Source organism: Pseudophryne corroboree, chromosome 5 (assembly GCF_028390025.1).
Source record: "Pseudophryne corroboree isolate aPseCor3 chromosome 5, aPseCor3.hap2, whole genome shotgun sequence".
Classification (NCBI taxonomy): Eukaryota; Metazoa; Chordata; class Amphibia; order Anura; family Myobatrachidae; genus Pseudophryne; species Pseudophryne corroboree.
This window is the reverse complement of record NC_086448.1, coordinates 311,201,023-311,221,219: the sequence shown is the minus strand read 5'-3', so window position 1 is coordinate 311,221,219 and position 20,197 is coordinate 311,201,023. Positions and strand designations below refer to the sequence as shown.

The following is a 20,197-nucleotide window of genomic DNA, read 5'->3' as shown; positions in this document are numbered from 1 at the left end:
TATTTTTCCATACAAGGTATTATATATAAATATAAACAAATGTTACCCATGTGTCTTAATACTCAGACTACATTTCCCCTCAAGATGAAATTGTGAACATCTAACTTTAAATATAGATGAAATGTCATGTTTTTGTTTTCTTGTATTGCATGATCTGTGCTTTAGCTGAAAGAGTTTGAGAAATAAACGTAATGTCATGCACGCAACTCATAATGTGTTTAAAGGGCTGTGACAGAGTAATTATCTTTCAGCTGGACCGCTCCTCCTTAGAAAACAATTTTGAAATAGCACAGTGGACCTATGTATAGGATTTCCTTTCCATTTCATCCCATCCCATAAATATCCCAACATAACAAAAACACACAGTGACAAACGCAAGTTTCTCAGTAAACTCCCTTTATTTAGTTCACTTAAGTTGTTTCATTTTGATGTTTTCAAAGGGCAAGAATACAAAAGATCAAGATAAATCTATATCTGACCCAAACATCTTGCATGTACATACAAAAATGACCTCATTACAGGAGTCTTGCTTAATTTTTATCATCCTTTTTAACAACATTGTCAGGCTTTACCAGGACAATCACCTGTGTGCATGGTGAATCTTTAAAGAAAGTTTTTAAAAAGGATGGAAAAAAAACAATCCAAACATATCTTTAAAAAAAATCATAAATCCTAAAATCTACAAGGAGCTGTTGAGTATTTCCCACTAAATTGTACAGCTAGCATACCGTCCACATGTAAATCATATTGAATGGAATGCTGTCAAAATAAATAATATCTACTATAAACAAATGAAAACATCTCTTTCAACAAACCGTAAATAAAAAAAATACCAGTCCTTTTACACAATAAATATTAAGAAACCATTGACATAGTTGAAAATATTCTCATATAAATTAACAACTTTAATTACATATAGCAGAATGGACATAGGTTAAAGCAATAATAATAGAAAGTGGAATGCAAAAAAAAAATATTTTTTGAGAATGAGTTGGTCATTATAACTAACATATAAAGAAGTAAGGAATAGTTTAGTGAATTACCATGTTGTTTTCTTTTTCTTTTTTTACAAAATAAATAAGCTTTTCAAAAGAGCAACCTAAAATAATAAATTATCTTTCTGTAAATTGAAATCAATTTTAGAGTTGATACTGAAATGGGTTGAAAATTGATGTGTCTTCATTAATATAGAGGCTAGCATTTCTCATGTCAAATAGGATTTTTTTAGACTTTATGATAAAAGGATGAAAATTCAACCACCTCCATTTTATAAAATAGTATCCAAACATTAAATTAAATATTACAATATTTTGTTTTGTTTTAATCTGAAGAATATGGTACATATCATAATCTGACCTTCATTTGTTAAATATTCTAATATAACCTCATTCTTTCAAATTAGTATTTTTTTATATTTTTAATTGAAAATGTCCTTACCCATAAAAAATTATACACATTCTTGAAGGCTTTGGGAAGAAAGTTATTTTAATTTTTACTTAATTTAAACCATTGTTTCCATTTGAAAATTCAGTCAATATTGATTCTAAGGCTATAATAATTACTTCATGGTTTGCAGTCTAATCTGTGGAAAAAACTAATTTTATGTATGAAATTTATGTACAAATAAAAAATATAAATTAGAAAAATAGATAGGCAACCAAAAATAACTTTCAAAGAATTGTTTTTAAAATTCTAAGAAAATTTCAAACTGACATAAAAAGTTTTTTTTCCAAATAAATGCTAAATGATGAAAAGCTAATTTAGGGATAAAGAAAGATAGACTTTGTGCTTCAAATAAATGTGGTAACATTTACCAGTAATTCTTTCTTTTTTTGTATAGCTACCTAAATGGGTGGTTGTCTTCAGTGTATCATGGCCTACAAAAAAACTAGTTAAATATGGTAGCAATTTCTATTGCTATTTGTGGACATGCAGATTTCATTAAACTAAATTGTCCTCTCTGCTATTTAGCAGTGGTCAGCGCTGATTACCATCCCATTTTTCTCTCATCTTATCATATAGATTTCCTATACTTTTTTCATAAATTATTACAGACATGTAGAACTTGAATGTTTATTACGAACAGGATACAACAATATGGCCTGTCAAATCCATTTATAATTTTATCTTCATCTGACCTTTCTTTCCCTATTACAGGTATCATTATACCTTTCAGTAAATTACTATTAAAACAAGGATTGTTTTCTGCTGTAGTCTCCTTAGTAAACATTAGTTAATATCCAATTAAAGCAGTGTATTGATTTATAGCTAGGATTTTAAAAAACTAGCGATCTTTATGCCCACCAGTTACAAAGCACAGGTTAAACACCTATACAAGTCTTTCTTACAATACTTCTTAAAGAGAAGGAAAACACATAATTTTAAAATAATAAGTGGTTATGTTCTGATCTTGGTAATGCCATATCAAAAAGTGGCAGGTTTAAAATAAGGGGACTCAATAAATATTAAAATTGCTATAACAGTTTACATATTTTACAATGAATGTGAACCTAATGAAGGCATGATCCGGAAAAATGAACCACTGCAGAATACAAATATTACAATGCCCCAGTGAACTACAGAGTTCACAGGGAAGCCAGCATGGATAAGGTTTCCCCTGACCATTTATCTTCTGGTCTCTTTCTTTCGACAGATTTATAAAGTTAAAGCAACACTTTTTAACTCAAAGTCTACCCATTCTGAGCTCTAATTTGGAATATATTCAGGCTCTAAGCTCCACCTAAACAATAGGTATAACAATATCAGTAGATGCTTATGTTTCAAATTAAATAAACATTAAAAAAGGGGTAGGCAACATTTTTTTGTTTTTTTTGTTTCTTGAAGACTGTGTTATAGTTTGACATTTTTTAATATGCTGTGATAAAGTATTAACCCAAAGAATATGACACAGGCAACATGTCAATGTGGTGTTACAAGAGGCACTCAGGAATTGCATTAATTGGTGGAAAAACACAAATACTGTATACTTCACATATTCTAATTTTAGTCAGTTTTATCCAATTTGAATAAATGTGTGGTGGCAAATTGCACTACTTTAAACAAAACCATATTTTGCTAACTGTATGCCATAAACAATTAAGAATTATTTTTTTTATATGTAAAATGTCTTTAGATGTCAGGAAATATTGGCTAGGCCTCACTTCACATATACTGTACCCATTATAAACACATTTTTAGTATGTCTTGCATTTAATGATTTGTTGAATGATTAAAAACATACCATGCATGTATACTATGTTCTTTTTACTAGTTAATCTGTTATTCAGATGAAGATTTATTGATGAATAGGCAGTGTCTCTTTTATAGTAATTTTGTGATGGGTGGTCCCGAGTAGAAAAAATAGACTTTAATATATCTAAAAATGTTATTATTATAAAACAATCCCAATTCTGACTATGTATGGAGCAGTTTAGGTTATCTAATAGTCTCAAGAGAGAATAAAAATAACTTTTTAAAGCATTAAAATGTTTGAAAAATTGTACGAAATGCTTAAAATGGTGGTCCCAGAGAAAAATCCCACAATAATTTTCAATAACGTACTATACATTTACTTTTTTCTTGCTACCCAACTGGATCTTTATATGTAATTGTAACTTTGTATCTTTATTTTGCGGTCACAAATTTCCCATTGAAAATTAGTTATATACAACAGTGTAAAAGTCTTACACTATGTTCTACTATTCATTTGCTTTTTTACTTTTTCTTTTTTTTCTCTTTTTCTTTTTTGCAAACTGCAAACATGTCAGAAATGTATTGGAATAAAATGCAAATATATGAATAACACATTTGCCTTACAATGCAAGCTAAATACTGTGGAATAAATTAAAAAATAGAAGCATGTATTTTGCTAATAATACATGAAAGAAAAAGATATTTTGCACCTTATTACACATATACATACTTAGACAAGAACACTTAATGAATTGTTGTGAAGACCAATCTTTCCATAGAATGCGGAAAAGTGATATGTTTCTCATTCCCTCTCACTGACTGATTTTTTAGTTTGACTTTTTATTTTTTTATGACTTAAATGCATTCCCTGTGACCTAACTGTAGATCGTAGCAACTTGTCATGTTTCTAGTACAGTTACGCAAATGTCTGATTAGTTGCTATGGGTTACAGCACTTTTTTTTATTATTTGCTCACTTGTGCACCAGTTTTCTGACTTTGGGCATAAATTGCAGGCCAATGAGTTCTACGTTCTATGCTGCACAGTATGAAGCTTGCATTACTCTTAAAAATAATGTAATTTCAGGCAGGTCATCATTTTAAAAATCCAAGAATAGAAGTCTTATTGTAGCATATGGTTAATAAATTGGACAACCCATAAGTGGAATGGGCAACCAAAAAATAAAATATGCATTAGAGATAAGTCACTGAAGTGCCTTTTTTAAAGGAAACAGAAAGCTGTCTTAAAGCAGCACAATTACTCATAAATGAATGTAGATAAAATATACAATTTTGGCTTCAATACATTTTCATTTACACTCAATGCTTTATAATCTTCCCTCCCATTTGCCCAGTGATTATCAACCACAGGCAAACTTAAATCTTCACACACGTCTTTGGTGTAAGTGTCTCATTTAAGGTAGAAAAAATATTGAAAATAGTCATAAAAATAGCTATCTTGATGTGTGCTGTAGCAGTTTGATCTAGCTCATGATAAGTGCAGCTCTTAAAACCTCTCTTGAAAATACTTGTTAAATAATGATATTAAACATGTCAAATACTGTTGTAGTGCAAATAAAAAAGGAAACATTTTTTTTACAAAATATAGAAATGTTTGGTTCCAGTATCTGAACCAACATGTTCCTTTCAAGTATCTCTCATGAAAGAACAAAAATATTAAACCTGTTACTTCCACTGAAAAGTCTCTCCTTTCTTTTTTTTGTTTTCCGGGTAAACAGTTTTCAAACCCCATAAGTTGCATAGTTCAAAGATCGTAAGCACCTTAGCGAAATTTAACTTTGTACGCTTTCATTTGTTTGTTATGCAGTAATAGTGCAGGAGGAAGAACGTGAGTCACCTGCGCAATATAGAGACTGTTGTAAAACAGGGAAGGCCTAACTTGGTGCTATGGATCTCTGCATATCTATTTATACAGACAAGTGTAAATGCATATACATTTACACAGACAGTGAATATGGTGTATATATAGATATACAGATGTCTTTTTGTGCCTGTTAGAATGGTATTCTCACTCCTTACTATAAGAGCTGGAATTGTTCTTTCCTTATAGCGATTGCTGCAGGTTTAGAACTTGTTCTTCCTTAGTATCTAGTTTCTTCTCCCGTTGATCATTGCTCATTTGCAAGTCATTTTCAGTTTTATTGATTAGTGTATAATATAACTGATATTGTTTCAGTACATGTTCATTTTATGAGCAACCACATTCTTCCACAATCATATTCTGTATATCCTTCTTAATTATATTTTGTGCATCATCATAATAGAGCATTGACATAGCTCTCAACTTGGATGGAACACAGCATGATTTGATGCTGTTGAATGGACTGTGGCCTTTAACTCGATACTGGTGGATTACTGTGGAATGAAAAGATAGAGAAGCCCCCGATGTCCCAGCGATGTGGTTGGGGCAATCCCCCTCGCAGTAGTTGGCATGGTAACCAGGAGGTGCTATGATCCAGTCGCTCCAGCCTATGTCCTTGAAACTGACGTAAAAATGCTTTTTGCAGCAATTGCTGACTTTGCCGTCACATTCTAAGCCACGTTTTCTCCTCCTGTGAGGGTGATCATCGGTCTGCTGAGCCACAATCATTAGGAAAGGTCTATGTGACTGCTCTTTCTCTTCTTCACTTACAGTTGTTCCTGCTTCTTTGTCCTCGTCATCTTTTCTTTTCCGTTTCCCAAGCAAGACAGGGGTTGCTCCTGTCTCTTGGCACTTATCACAAGCTATTCGAATATCCATAGACGACTTGCCAAGATTCAGTAAACGCTGAATGCTCCCAGATATGGGAAATGTGTGCCAACCACTTTTCTTTGTGTCCACCACTTTCTCAGCTATCAACAGTTCATTCTTGTTTCCGTCAAATCCTCTGTGCTCCTTCTGACCTCGCTGCTGATGATATAGTCGAATTGTTAATCTTGCCCGACTTCGGTTTGCTTTAGACAGCTTTAGGAAGAGCCAGAGTTCTGCTTCCCTGATTATCAGTAAATCACTGCCTTCTTTGGAGATTTCAAAGTGAAGAATTTTCTTTGAAGGCCCTGCATATTAAAAATAACAATAAAACAAGACCATTATGTTAATAAATGATTACACCTTCAACTGATTTGTATGTATTAATATCACATCTTATAGAATTTCCATAAACATCCTGTATGAAAAACAGAACATTTGAAACACTGTGCCAATCTCTCCCAAACTGCCAGTAGACTTTCAACACATTTTTCAGAAATCCCTCTGGGAAAATATGGCTTTACTCAAGTTACTGACATAAAAAAAATCTTTATAATTAAACTATGATTTCATTCGCACAACTGTGAAATTAAAATGGATTCTTTTTTTCTCAGCTTGGCCAAGAAATATATATTATTTAATGCTTTTTATTTTTAAACTCATTCACGGTTCCTGCAACATAACAGACATTGTGTTGCTAGATTACAGAAGGTTAGGACTTAAAGGATGGATACTATTTCTCTGCGAACAATATAATAACTTTATTCTAGCACAGATGTATTCACTTTCAGGATTTCAGAATTTCTGTGATTTTTATAAAAAATGTTAAAACTTTTCTAAGAATTCTGGATTTTGGGACAACGTTTAGAGATATACAGTATTCAACTTTTTCGAATGACTGTTTAGAACAGTCATTAGGATTTGACACAAAATATATGCAAGAAGAATTTGGCACCACTTGGTGGATATTTTTATGCAATCCTGATTACACCATCATCAAAAGGCCACTGCTCCATATTTATGGCAAAATATTGATGCTTTACACTGTTTTCACTCTGAGGTAAAACTAAAGGAACATAAACATGAAGCCATTGCCATGTGCTGACTATGGGGGGATTCCAATTAACTGCAGTAATTTTCAGTGTGCTAATTGGTCCCTTGGGGCTATTCAATTAGCCCCAAAGTGAGCCTGCCAGCAGCACTTATTGGGGATTTTACTTACGTGTCTGAATAGATGCAAAAAAACACCCTAATGATTAGGAGGTTAAAGGGTGCTGTGACCCTATTAACACATGAATCTGTGAAAGAGGCTCAGGTGATAAGGGGCTGGAATTGAACTGCCCCAAGTATTAAAGCTTGAGGCTACTACAGTTTTTCACCCCAAGTATTTTACCGCTGGTAATTGAATTCCAGCCTATGTTCACTTTGAAGTTACTGAGTGGAAACAGAACACAGATTTGCTAAAAATATAGAATTACACACCCTGGGTTGAGGATATGAACAAATATGGAAAGCACTCTATTGAAATGTCTGATGAACCAGAAATAGAACAGACTGAATTAAAAACTGTCAGGTACATGAAACAATTGATATGTGAGCTTAGTTCATATGCTAGGGAGTATATACACACATTATACATTTGAAGCTGAAAGGCTACAACAAGTCTCAGGTCTATCTATATATTATATTCCTCTGTCTCATATATATGTACGCAGTATATATATATATATATATATATATATATATATGATATATATCCCATGTACAGTATGTATCTATCTCATGTGGATCTGATTTCAGTTTGTCTGTGCACAATGCATAAGCTAGATGTAAAAAGTGTTTATACTGTAGGAAAATTTGTCATTGGCAGCTATGCTTCTAATGCAACATGCTGTGTGCATGGTAATAATAGCCTGCTGGTGCTAGATGTGCTGTGGAATAGATAGAATCAGAGGCAGCATACTTTGGGATGTGCTCTCCTATGCATACACTTGTTGGCATAATGCAGCTGATCGTGAACATCATGATGTGGGGGCGTTCCCTTGATAACGACTCCATGTTCTTGGCAGAGGATGATATGACTAATAGGTTCTGCTGGGTTATTTGATCATGAGCGAATTAAGTGTTTCTTATTATAACAAGAATGACTTTATTCAGGAAAGGTAACAGTTTTAGAAAGATGAAAGTGTTTTTACAGTATAAATATAGCAGCATTTGCAGATGCTCGTGCCCTGTTTTTTAACTAAGCGAAATAAGCAGTTTAAGTGATGACTAGTTAGTATAATATTTTACAGACTTTCAATGCCTGCTACAGCACAGGCAGGCCTGTCTGTGTTTTTGTCTGCCAAAACATGTTGTATACTGATAACACATAAAATGTAATGCTGTTTTTACTCGTAAAAATTCAAGGTTACTGTATTCTTTAGATGGCACATCTTCATGGCATGTCTCTTGCAGCAGAACAAAGGGATTGATTCAGTGACAGCAAGATCACTGCAACTCTGGTGCTGAGTCTCTGAGTATTTATCTTTCCCTAAACTATCTTTTCCCCCAACTATGGAAATATGCATAATGGTTGGTAGCTAACTTTAGAAAGTGCCAATACTTCTTTTTTGAAGGAATTTTTGAATAAACCATTTTTTTTCTAGAAATTGTGCTAGAGATGATCAATAATAACTGTCATCAGAATCATCAGCCAACTGCAATAAAACGGGTTGGGTACGAAATCCCAGCAGTTAGGATCCCAATGGTCAGAATCCCAACAAATCCAGGTAAGAATTTTAATCCTACCCCCAATGGTGTATCTATAATGGGTGCAGTGTGTGCGGTGCCAGAGGGTCCACACATGGTGCACCTATTTCTTCTGTACTTACCTCTCCAGAGTCTCATGTCAGCAGTGCAGTGCTCCAAAATCATTGTGAAAATGGAGTGGCGGCCATATTCCCAGGATTTTGTGCATGCAGAGTAAAGAAATTGTCAGGAAAGTGGCCACTGCACCATTTTCATGGAGACTTGAGCCTCTTCTAGTAGACTCTAGCATAACACTAGAGTCTACTAGCGCTTACACACACACTGCTGCCAGCTAGAGTGAAGGGGGCCCTGACAGACTATACATGAGCCCCCTCCTCTCTTAATATGCCGCTATCTACCTCTATCCCTAATTCTATCTCTATTTTGGGATCCTTACCATCGAAATTCTCCTGTCCATACTGTGACTGACGCATTCCTGACTGCATTCCAATGAAACTTGTGTTTGTTTAAAAGACATACATCCAACTTAGACCTTTAAGATGTCCTAGATATTAAGTGCTATATCTGGGCCACAGATGTTATTGCAAAAAACCAAACAAACAATATTATTGGCTAATATTTGATAATATATAATCAGTGATGGAGAAAAGCTACAGAGGCAATAACTGCAGCATTACTATTGGTACAGATGGAGCCACACTCATATAGTGTGGCTTCATCGCATACGATCGCTTCCGGCGTGACTAGGCGATCCGCCTAACTAGTCATGCAGGGAGCGCACAGAAACGCTCCCATTCTAGTGAATGGGGCACGTGCGCGTCACAGAGGGAGCCACAATTAGCGTGGCTCCATCTGTATGTGTTATGTGTGTACAGTAGCATGGCTGGGAATGTATTACACTGCAATGACCCTAATGTCTAGACTAGTTTTTTTAATTATATTTTTTGTTACTTCAGTTCTGACAGGTTTTTTTTATTTATTTATTTATTTTACACTGCTTAATTTATTATTATTTGCAGGACAAGAATGACTTTGTTTTACTATAGCAGACTGAAAAAGTTGTTAGTTTCTGGGCATTATTGTGACAAACAAGTACTGTAGTATAGCCATGACCCACCAATTTAGCATGTCTGCATCATAATGTGACATTGACAAGTCTATCTCTTATTGTGATGTTATTGATCATGCTATAGAACCAATCTTGAGGTTTCAGTGTTCAGATGTTACATAGAAGTTTTAGCCAGTTCATAAATTCTAAGCAAAGATTCAAAGTCAGCACAAATAGTCAAGACAGAGCGCTCATCATATATGGGTCTGTTTTATAAGGCATGGCCCCCAACATAATGACAGCGCATTGTAATAATAATCAGCAATCTGATTTAGTGCACTGATGATATAATCAAGGCAACCATAAAGTAGATGTCAGTTGGAGTTCAGATTATATGGAAAAAAAAAACTTTAATGGTAATATTAGAATCAAACATGTTAGAATCAAACATGTGCTTGCTAGGGTACTCCAGTACACAATAGGTTTAAGAGATAGTCCAACAACAACACACTTGGATTGGCTGAAAGGAGGCTACTGTATGACATGGAATCCAGCTTAGAACTTTTATTACATGCAGTAATCTCATCCAGTAGTGTAAAAGATTGTAAACTGTTTTGTCATAGTATACACTGCAGAGCATCTAGAACTTATCTACTAGTCAAGCAATTAAAATTTAGGTTCTCCATATAGGGGCAGTTTAAAAGAGGAGGGGACCCATGTGTAGACTCCGTATAGACACCCTCCTCTCTACAGTACATGCGCGTGTCTCTGGGAATATGGTGCCCGTGCCTTGTTCCCTTGCAGCACTGAAGCAGGACTTCAGAGAGGGAAGACTTCAGTGAGGTAAGCAGTGGTGGATTTTACCTATGGGCTGCAGGACTGCAGACACCCGTCAAATCTGCCACTGCAAGTAGGCCAGTTGCAGTCCATGACTACACTGGCTACACTGTGACTGGCAGTGACTTTCTATTGGAAGTCCTACCTGCCAGTCACCCACAGGACAGGCATGCCCTTTGGGAGGTATTTTCTCTCTTTGGGACTGTCAGGCTGACCTGAGTTTAGCGGAGAACATGCTTCCAGTAGGAAGCCACTCCCTGCCTGATTGTCAGCTCTAGCTGGATTCTTTGCAGCCGATGCAGTCCATAGAAACTGGGGGTTTGTGCATGTGCAGTCAAGCCGGTCCCAGCATCTGTTGGCTCTACTGTGTAGGTTCTGGGACCCAGCCGGTGGCAGAGACCAGGCAGCATCTCAGGTAGCGGGTACCAGGCAGCACGGCCAGCAGAAGCCCCCCTCCTTTACATAGGCAGGAGCCGCCATTGGTGCAGGGTGTGTGGTATGGGCTTTACATAGGAGCCCATGTGTAATATATGAGAAAGGCAAGTGTCAAGTTTTAAGGTTTTAATAAAAAAATTAAAAATAAAGAAAATATTAAAGAATTTAATACGGATTTATCCATTTTATTTAAAGGACAACTCTACACAAAACTGAACCCCATAAAATACACGGCTTAAAACAGCATTACTAAACTGGAGTATGACTTACTCCTATGTCTGCCGATATTCTCTTCACTCCTGCCAGCAGTGTCTTGATGATTGAAAATAATTGATAATTGAAAATAATGCTGTACAAAACCAAATTCTGGCAAGGAGACTAATGGCTCCCATTCACTAGTGCAAAGTATCGCATGTGAACCTCTCATGTAATTCCCTGCCAACTCATCCAGCCAGCTCCCGGGCGGCTGGACTGCATACAATACATCGTATGTGGTCCTTTTGCATACATTGTATCATATGTGGTCCCAGTCATGCAGGATCAGACAAATCCTTGTGGCAGCCATGGTGATTTGCGACTCCGACCGAGACGCACGGGAACACAACTCGGATCGGAGTCAGACTAAAATGACACGCGATGTGACACTTTTCATAAGATCCCTCAATCCAAAAGCTCGGAATCTGAGGAAAAGTGGCCATATCGCACTAGTGGATGGGGGCCTTAAGGCATGCATTGCCACATCCACTGTAAGTAATAGTGTCTGATAATGTATAGCTGGTGAAATATGTTCAATGTATTCCTTAGGAAAATATTGTATGAAGTAATGATGATTGTCAGTCTGAAGATCATCACAGCAATTCCTACTAATGGGTGCAGCAAATAGCAGCTCTTAATATGGAAGTTCCACAATGGCCTGTGATGCTTAGAAGCATTTGATTGTACCTAAGAGGTGAGGTGTCCTGTAGTGGGGGCTAGTAAAGATACTCTGTCTTCAACGTTTAAATCAGAGAACACATTACATGAAGTAAGAAGTTTACTTTGTGTAGAGGATCAAAAATTCATATAACTAGCCAAAATCTCTTAAAACAACATGAGTTTAATAAAGGCCCACCTTACAAAATGTATGTAAAATAATAGGCAAACCAAATAAAGATTTGCTAACAGTAGCAATATAAGAGATCCTTGTTGAAATATTGGCATATTATGAGTAAGTCTTTGAGAGTGATATTACATACACAGTATTTGTATAACTTACTGTGTATGCCTTAACTTCTGTGAAAAGACATCTTGGCATGACACACAGCCGCCTGGCTGATAAACATACCAACAGTTAAATTATCCAGAAATAAACTAACACAGAAGTTTGATTTCCTGCTAGAAGAGATTCTGTTGCACCACACAGCAGAACTCAACAGAATGCACTGTATAATAACACTACTACGCAAATAATTACCAGGTTAATAGGAGCCTGGTGTTGTGGTTATCAAGCTACAGTGCTTCCTTTTTTAATAGTGTAGTAAACCATTATCCATACTGTTGGCTTTTTGTTTTTGGATTGGTAAGTGTCGCACAGGGCCAAAATTGGATTTTATATGTATTTTTTTAAATAATTGACAAAAAATTGCTTTGGGATATAGTTATTTATTTATTTTAAAGACGCATTGGATGATTTTATTTGGAGTCTATTTGTAATGAACTTATTAGCATCTGATCTTAAAGTGTAGTTGAACATTTTCAGTGTTGGCAGAATCAGGTTATTCTGCGCCTGCCTACTGTCAGTAGCGTTCAAGAAGAATATGTAACTAGATATATTTCTTCTAATAAAATGTTATCAGGACTCAAATTTTATTCTTAGCAACTAAAGTGCCATAAATAAAGACCACATTTTATTTTTCAGCTGCAAGCTTTTCCAGATCAGTAAACTCATTTCCAAAATGAGAAAAGCTTTGCACGATGTTCCTATCAAAAGAGAACAGCTCCTTTTGACTTCTCTCTCTTCTCTCACTTGCATAAGTCAAACAGTTATGAATGATCTGATAAATCCTACCCTCTTGGAGGTACTCCTATTGAAATATTTCCCTTGTTTGCCCTTTGTCAATATGATGTAAATGATTGCAGAACAATTCAAATCCACCAAGATGAATGTGCCTATGAACTTATTATGTGCAACGAAAAAATCTGACCATTAATTGCAATTTCAGGCAATGAGAAAATCCCAGGTAGAAAACGACCTGATCTGCTTTTGTCCTTGTGTAGAATAGAACCCTAAATCACAAGTAAGTCAGCTTGTGGATATATTAAATCAAGGCTGTAGAGTCCTAATGCTGAGCAGACAGAGAAACACTGCATTGTTTGTAATTTCACGTGTGCAATCATATAGATTTTTTTATTTGACTAAGCATCTCTATGGTGCCTGCTCTTTTCAATTCTCTAAGAAATGCAGTGAAGATGCTTCTTTTATAAAACAGATCTTAATAGTGGATAGGACAGGAGATACCCAATGAGACTTTACCTCTGGGACTATGCAGAGTAAGTATTTAGTTAAAAGACACTTGTGAAATGCAGACTGCAGTAGCCAGTGCCCTCTAGTGGCCGTTTAAATGAAGCTACTGTTTTACAGAGCAGCAAAGTTTCCTGTGCACATTAGTGCATTTACTTAAACTTTGCCCATCAAAAGCACACTGTGTATGTAGATGTTACATTAGATGAAAAGTAGATGGCAACAACAAAGCATAAAAACATGTTTAAAAGAACTTCTAATTATTTTATCATATGATAATAAATTGACATGAACGGTGGATTACTGTATTATTTTTTATATAAAGTGGTTAATACTAGGATACAATCCATGCAAATATTATTTGGCATTTCCTTTACCTAATAGAACATGTGGTAAACAGCTAGTATTCAATGCAAATACAGTAATTAGCTGAAAAACTGAGCTGTCAGCTAGCCAAACTAATGATATACATATTTGGCAGTATGTCAGGTGTTAGCAGTTAACTGAATAATGTTTGGTAATGCAAAATAGGAGAGGAATGAACAGATTTCAATTGACCTGGACAGCAAATGTGTACTTTGGCTTTCAATGAGATGCATTGCTCCATACTTCTCTCCGGAATTATTTGTAAGTTTTACAAAGTAAAGTAAGATTATATATTTGACATAATCAAATATAGAATAAAGTAAGATTATGTATTTGAAAATAATCAAATACTAAATAAAACGTCTACTTAGGATTTTGGGAGCTATTACTTTCCCACCTTCTTTCTAGACCATAAATAACCTTCCTGTCTCCTTCTATGTTGTAAAAACTATTTGAACTTAGCTGCCAGTGTACTGTAAGATAAAAACCATTTGCTAGTTCATTAGGAACCAATGAAGCATTAAATAAATCTCTAAGCTCTTTATGGCAACCTTATCCTCAACTGATGAGAGTTGACCAAGTGAAATATATGAAGGCATCCATTAGTCTTGGTGAATTCACCTGTCCTGGATTGACTCTGTTAAGTCTCCATCTCCTACTGCAGTCAATACACAGCCTAACTTTGGGTACCTTTCAGTGTAATGCAGCAACCACCAATTCCAAAGAAATGGTTTTAGCTATTGCAATCCATCTAGATTAGATCATTTAATTTACAGGGTTGTTGCAGGGTTGCAAATGAGCCCAATGGAAGCAAAGGAGCTTCTTGAAAGACTGACATCATAGCCCAGCTGTGCTGTAGTCACAGCAGGATTTTAATTGATATGACATAGTTGGTCAACATCAGTCAGTCCATTAGGTGTTGCTTATTACGTCTGAACTGCAGCTAAATCTCTCGTTATGTGTTTTCAAGCAATTTTGTGCTTTCTGGGCTTCTAAAAAATGGAATGAGATGACTTCCCAGGCATCAGTCATTACATAGTAACCAATTCATGCACTCTACCAATATATATCTAAACAACTTAAAACAGTATGTGCACATATTAACATATGCATGATAAATTGGCATAAAGGCATGATTATTGGCTTCATTGCTGTAAAGCCAGAAGGATTATACTTATATTTATCTTGTGTAGGTAGAATATTCAATGTGCCAATAAAACTGAGGCTCACAAAGCATCTGGGTATTCTAAGCAGTGAAAATGCATCTTTATTATACATTAACTCATTCCCTTATAAATGGCTTTGTAAAGCATTCCAGTAGTGTATTGGTTCCCTCCTACACAGATGTGAATCGCATTTATTCATGCACACATATGAAGTTCGACTTTTAACTTTCAGGCTTGATAACACAGCCTCATTGACAGGGAGATATAACGCAATACTTCATTGTCTACTCCAAAAAGGCTGGCAGGAATGTCTGATTTGAAAGCATGCAAATACTGCAAGGCTTTCTTGCAGACAGAACATCTGAGTCAACAGGTTTTTAAGACTGGAAAATCTGAGTGCTGTCTTAATTGTTTATACTGCTGCAGCACACTTTAAACAAAAATGCTTATAGTTCCCGCACATACTTTGCCTACCATACGCTCTACTAAACAATGACATTCTTTTCAAAGTGGCTTAGAGACAAGATAAAAAAAAACTGTTTCTTTAAAAGATGTGGCCTCGCAGCTTCTGCTTGCTGTATTATGTTTTCAGCAAACAATTTTCAACACAGCCTGTGGAACATGCTGAACTTTTTTTTTTCACTCTTATGAATGGGAGAGAGGACTCATGTCAAAACACACTCAATCTAAACAGCATTTTGCCATTGGATTTCTGGAATCTTTTAAAAGAATTTTGGAAGGAGTGCGGAAGATTGTTTCACGTGGATGATGCACCTCAACATGTTGCATGGAGGGGGGTCAAGTATTTGTCTGATAAGGAGGATGGGGCACTTTAAGATTGCATAACTCCTATTTTGGGACCAGAATAAAGAACAACCTTTGAAATTATCTAATTGCCTAATTTTCCAGCTGAAAACGCTGCAAGTGCAGAGCTATGACTGGTCGGCTACCTGGCATGGCAGCTGTCATTTGTTCTGTTGCTCCTTTGGCACCAAAAGAGTTCAACTCCTGTCACTGCTTATTATCTACGTTTAGCTTTGTGCACTACTTTTCATGCCTAAGGTTATCGTTAACCCTTAACTGAAACCTATTGCTTTAAAATAATGTTGTTACTGTGCTGTGTAATGCTGATTGCTTTGCCTGGATGAAAACATGCCCTGAGGGTTTAGGTAATATTTAGCACTCTTCTTAGCCAGAGGTTCTCATGGAGTTTTGGAGAATGCCTGTACCCTCCCCCTCACACACTTGCACTCTGTTTAAGATTCTCAGAGATAGCTTATTCTATGTGATTTTAGGAAATCTATGCATGTAGACTATATTCAAGGATAAATCACAGAAAAAAATGCATTATTGTCAAATAGTTATGTCAGAACACTGTGAATTGTAGATGACATTATTACTTCATTTACTAGCCTAAAATCTAACAGATATATAGTGTTATAAAGTTGTAAGACTGTCACTCACCTGCTTCCGCAAACGTAATGATTTCCGAAGTTTGCTCCAATATTTCATTCATTTCTGCTCTCCGCGCAATAACATCATCTATTTGCACTTGGCCATCGTCTCCCACTTTTCCCACGTGAACTTTCTTGATGGCGTTTAAAAGTGCTGCTTTAGGCACTGGCTGGGTGATGTTGGGTCTGTCCCTCAAGTGCAGCATATTCAGAATGTGCTTCTTTACTGCCTCCACCATGTCACTTTGAGAACTGGGCGCATCCTTCTGGAATCTGGAGAGTGAGCATGATGGACAGTCAGTGACTGAACTGTGTCCCTCAGATCCTGGAGTTGGTGTACTCCTGACTGTAATCCAGCAAAGTACCAGCAGAAATCCGTTCAGTAAATGCACAGACATCCTGAGACCAGGGTTTAATAGGCTTGCTATTTTCCTTCTATATTCTCAGTGAAAAGCTTATCCCTTTGGAAAATATATAAACTTTTTTTGTTTTGTTTTTACTCTGGAAAAATGAATATGAAGCAAAAACAGAAAAAGGGAAAAAAAAAAGTTTCTCAGTGTAATGTGGATTTGCAGTTTCTCTCTCTAGCTTCAGTAAGTGCTGTGAGTACTTGAGGCTGTCAGTGAGGAAAGCTCTGACTTCTGTTTCAGAGAGAGAGAGAGAGTGAAAAAGAGACAGACAGAGAGGACGGATTGGCCTCAAGTGAGTGAGTGAATGAGAGGGGGGAGTTTGGTCTATGAGTAAGGACTTGATTAGGGAAGGGGGAGGATCATACAGTACTCTGACAGGCTCTCTTCTTGTGCTCTCTTATATACACCAAGCTCATGCTTTCACTGCCCCTCCCTTTTATCTCTTTTTTTTTCTGTCTGTATTACCTCTCTTTGAATCTAGTTTCTCTTTTCATTTTTCATTATATTTGATATCAGACACTTATAGTTTTCTGCACACCACTGTTTTATGTGTGATTCATTTTCTTATATTCTGTGACTGATGCAAGATACAGTATTGTACACCCTGTTCTTCACAGGTATTTTAAATGAGTTCAGACACAAAGTCTCTTGTAGCTTTTATTTGTACTTATGAAAAATACCTCTACAAGCCTTTTCTAGTGTTCTAACCCTGATGGAACAATTTGGAACAAACAAGGCTTGTAAACAATAAATTATATTGCTGATGAGGGATTGCGAAACACATTAATGACACAGCTACTGTCTGTCATACTGGTACAACTCAGTCTGATGAGCAACTTTAAGGATAAAAGTTAGGACTTTCCTGTACTAGTGATTCAACATCATTAAAGTTACTTTTTATCACTGGCTACTATGAAAGAGACATATGCTAGACATTGCTTCACATTTTTAAGGCTGGATCTTCCAATTTTCAGTTTGTAACTGCAAACTTTGCTTAAACATATGTTATTAATTGTTCACTAGTCTATCTATCTATCTCCCACCCCTCTCTTCAGGTGTGCAAGATGCGTAAGTGAATGGAGATATATATATATATATATATATATATAGAGAGAGAGAGAGAGAGAATTTATTGACTATTAGACATACATTCATTAGTTCCCTCCCTGTTTACTGATCCAAGAATCTAATACACACAGTTATTAAAAGCATGAAAGCATGATACCATATGAAATTTTAAAAAGTTATTTGATTACCTTGATATACAGAATTTACATGTTACTATATGTTTAAATCAGTTTATTATTTAATATGCAGTAGCAGTTATGCTGTTTGTTTGCTTTTTGTTTACATTTTGCATCTGCTAGTTATTCACATAGTGAAAAGATGATCAAACATGTAAACTTTGGATTAAAAATAACTTTTCATACAACTACAAGGATATCCCATGGGTTTACATAGAATAAAATAAAGCCCTTTCCTGCTTTAGAATGTGAATAAAAAAAATTCTGTATAAAGCATGGTGCAGATATTGAGTACTAAAATACTGAAATATATTTACTACAAATGTAGCATATATATATATATATATATATATATATATATATATATATATTTTATTTTTTAGATATTTTTTTTTTTTTTACTTGGCTCCTGGTGCAAGTGGTCTGTTTGGTGTATTGTATAGTAAATGCCTGTGTAACCGAAGGCTTATAATAATGCATATTAATATCATGTCTCTCTGTAAACAGCCCATCAGAGAGCTGTAATTATGGCTTGTTTAAATGCTGAGCTTGAAACTTAAGTAGAAGTTCGACAAGATACATCTTTGACACACCAAGAAGTACTAGATCTCTGCGGAATCAGGCTTAGGGGTAATGGTAAATGTTTGTATATAAAATGATTTATAATTGTACCTCTCAATTGTAAATTCTCACAATCAGGCCCTTTAGTACTTATTTTATCATTTACTAGTCTAATCATTTCCTTTACCATATGTTACAGGGTTTTAGCCCAATATAGGGAATATCCAGTTACTGTAAAGGTTAAAATGGGAGTATAGGTATAGTATGGCCGACCCTCCAGCATGAAAATTGCCACTTGGAACAAAACTCTCAAACTTCCCAGCTGCTATTGTAGTTGCCTGTGCAGAATTGAAAGGATGAGCTATTTTGTTAAACATAAATTCCTAATTTTAGCACAGGTAATTAATTGCATTACTAAATAAAGTGGTATCTCAGAAGCAGAGCTTTTTGTGGTCTATTTACCAATAATCGCGATATTGATTTGAATATTTTTGGCCAATATCGTTGCAATTATTACCAATTTTCTCCTACTTTTCCCTGCTATGTTAATGTGCTGTCCCTGATTAGTGGCAAAAGTTTTTCACATCCACTTACGGGCAGAGTCCTGACCATTAATTATACACTCACTTGTTCATCCAAGTTCGTAGTTTATCAGTTGTTGTGTCCGTGTGGGCTGTCATACATAGGCAAAACAGAAAGAATGTTTAAAGAACGTATGGCAGCCCACCGGTCGGCAATTAAAGCGGCCATTGCCAAAGGTTCGAGTGACCCGCTCGACATTTTGCGGTAGCACGACACCCGTTAGTGGCCCTACGGTACAGCATGATCGATCATGTTCCCCCCCCTTACCCGGGGTGGTGACAGGTGCCTTAAACTCCTCCGGCTTGAAACCAGGTGGATTCACCGCCTGGGGACACTGTACCCTAGAGGCTTGAACGAGCATTTAGGGCTTAATGTATTTTTATAAGTTCTGCTGGTATATGGTATAATTTAGTCGTAGGTGCCTTGCTGCAATGTACATGCAGGACACCTGGGATGGAGTGAGTATGATGCCTACCGCTGTAGGGCTAAGTTCTATTAAGATCCATTGTGTGTGTCTCTATGATATAGTAACTGTTTGCACCATGCATTGTTTATATCATGCATTGTTAATAAATGCTGTTGTATATGTTAACACCATGCTGTCCTACGCTGGTTTACTTTGGCTATATGTTAATATGTATTGATTGGTGTTTATACCCCAGTAAGTCTCTACATATGTATCCTCTATATGCTGTTTACCATGTTGTTGCTGCCTGAGATGTATATTGAACATGTTTGCATTACTTTTGTTTATTGGTGTTGCCATAGCTACTGGCCATGGGTGATGACGTAATGTGAGAGTGCCGACGGACCTGGCATGTGCCTGTGATCCGGAAGCGGGGTGATGGCGTCTGCATACACTATTTAGGTAAGCACTTTTGTTCTTTTTCACTTGACCTGATGA

At 36.0% G+C, this 20,197-nt stretch overlaps 1 protein-coding gene across 1 annotated transcript; it reads right to left on the bottom strand.

Moving 5' to 3' along the window:
* Nucleotides 1-379: 379 nt before the first annotated feature.
* On the bottom strand, nucleotides 380-17,258 carry INHBA (inhibin subunit beta A). Its single transcript, XM_063922486.1, has 2 exons — nucleotides 16,507-17,258; nucleotides 380-6,247 (listed from the first exon to the last, which is right to left on the bottom strand). The coding sequence occupies exons 1-2, from the start codon at nucleotides 16,892-16,894 to the stop codon at nucleotides 5,400-5,402; spliced, it is 1,236 nt and encodes a 411-aa protein (XP_063778556.1). The 5' UTR covers nucleotides 16,895-17,258; the 3' UTR covers nucleotides 380-5,399.
* Nucleotides 17,259-20,197: the final 2,939 nt, after the last annotated feature.

Bases quoted from the DNA above. Each gene is read 5' to 3' on its own strand.
- INHBA (XM_063922486.1), bottom strand. From the start codon at position 16,894: ATGTCTGTGCATTTACTGAACGGATTTCTGCTGGTACTTTGCTGGATT. The intron at 6,248-16,506 runs GTGAGTGACAGT...TTTAATATGCAG, and splicing joins CATTACGTTTGCGGAAGCAG to GGCCTTCAAAGAAAATTCTT.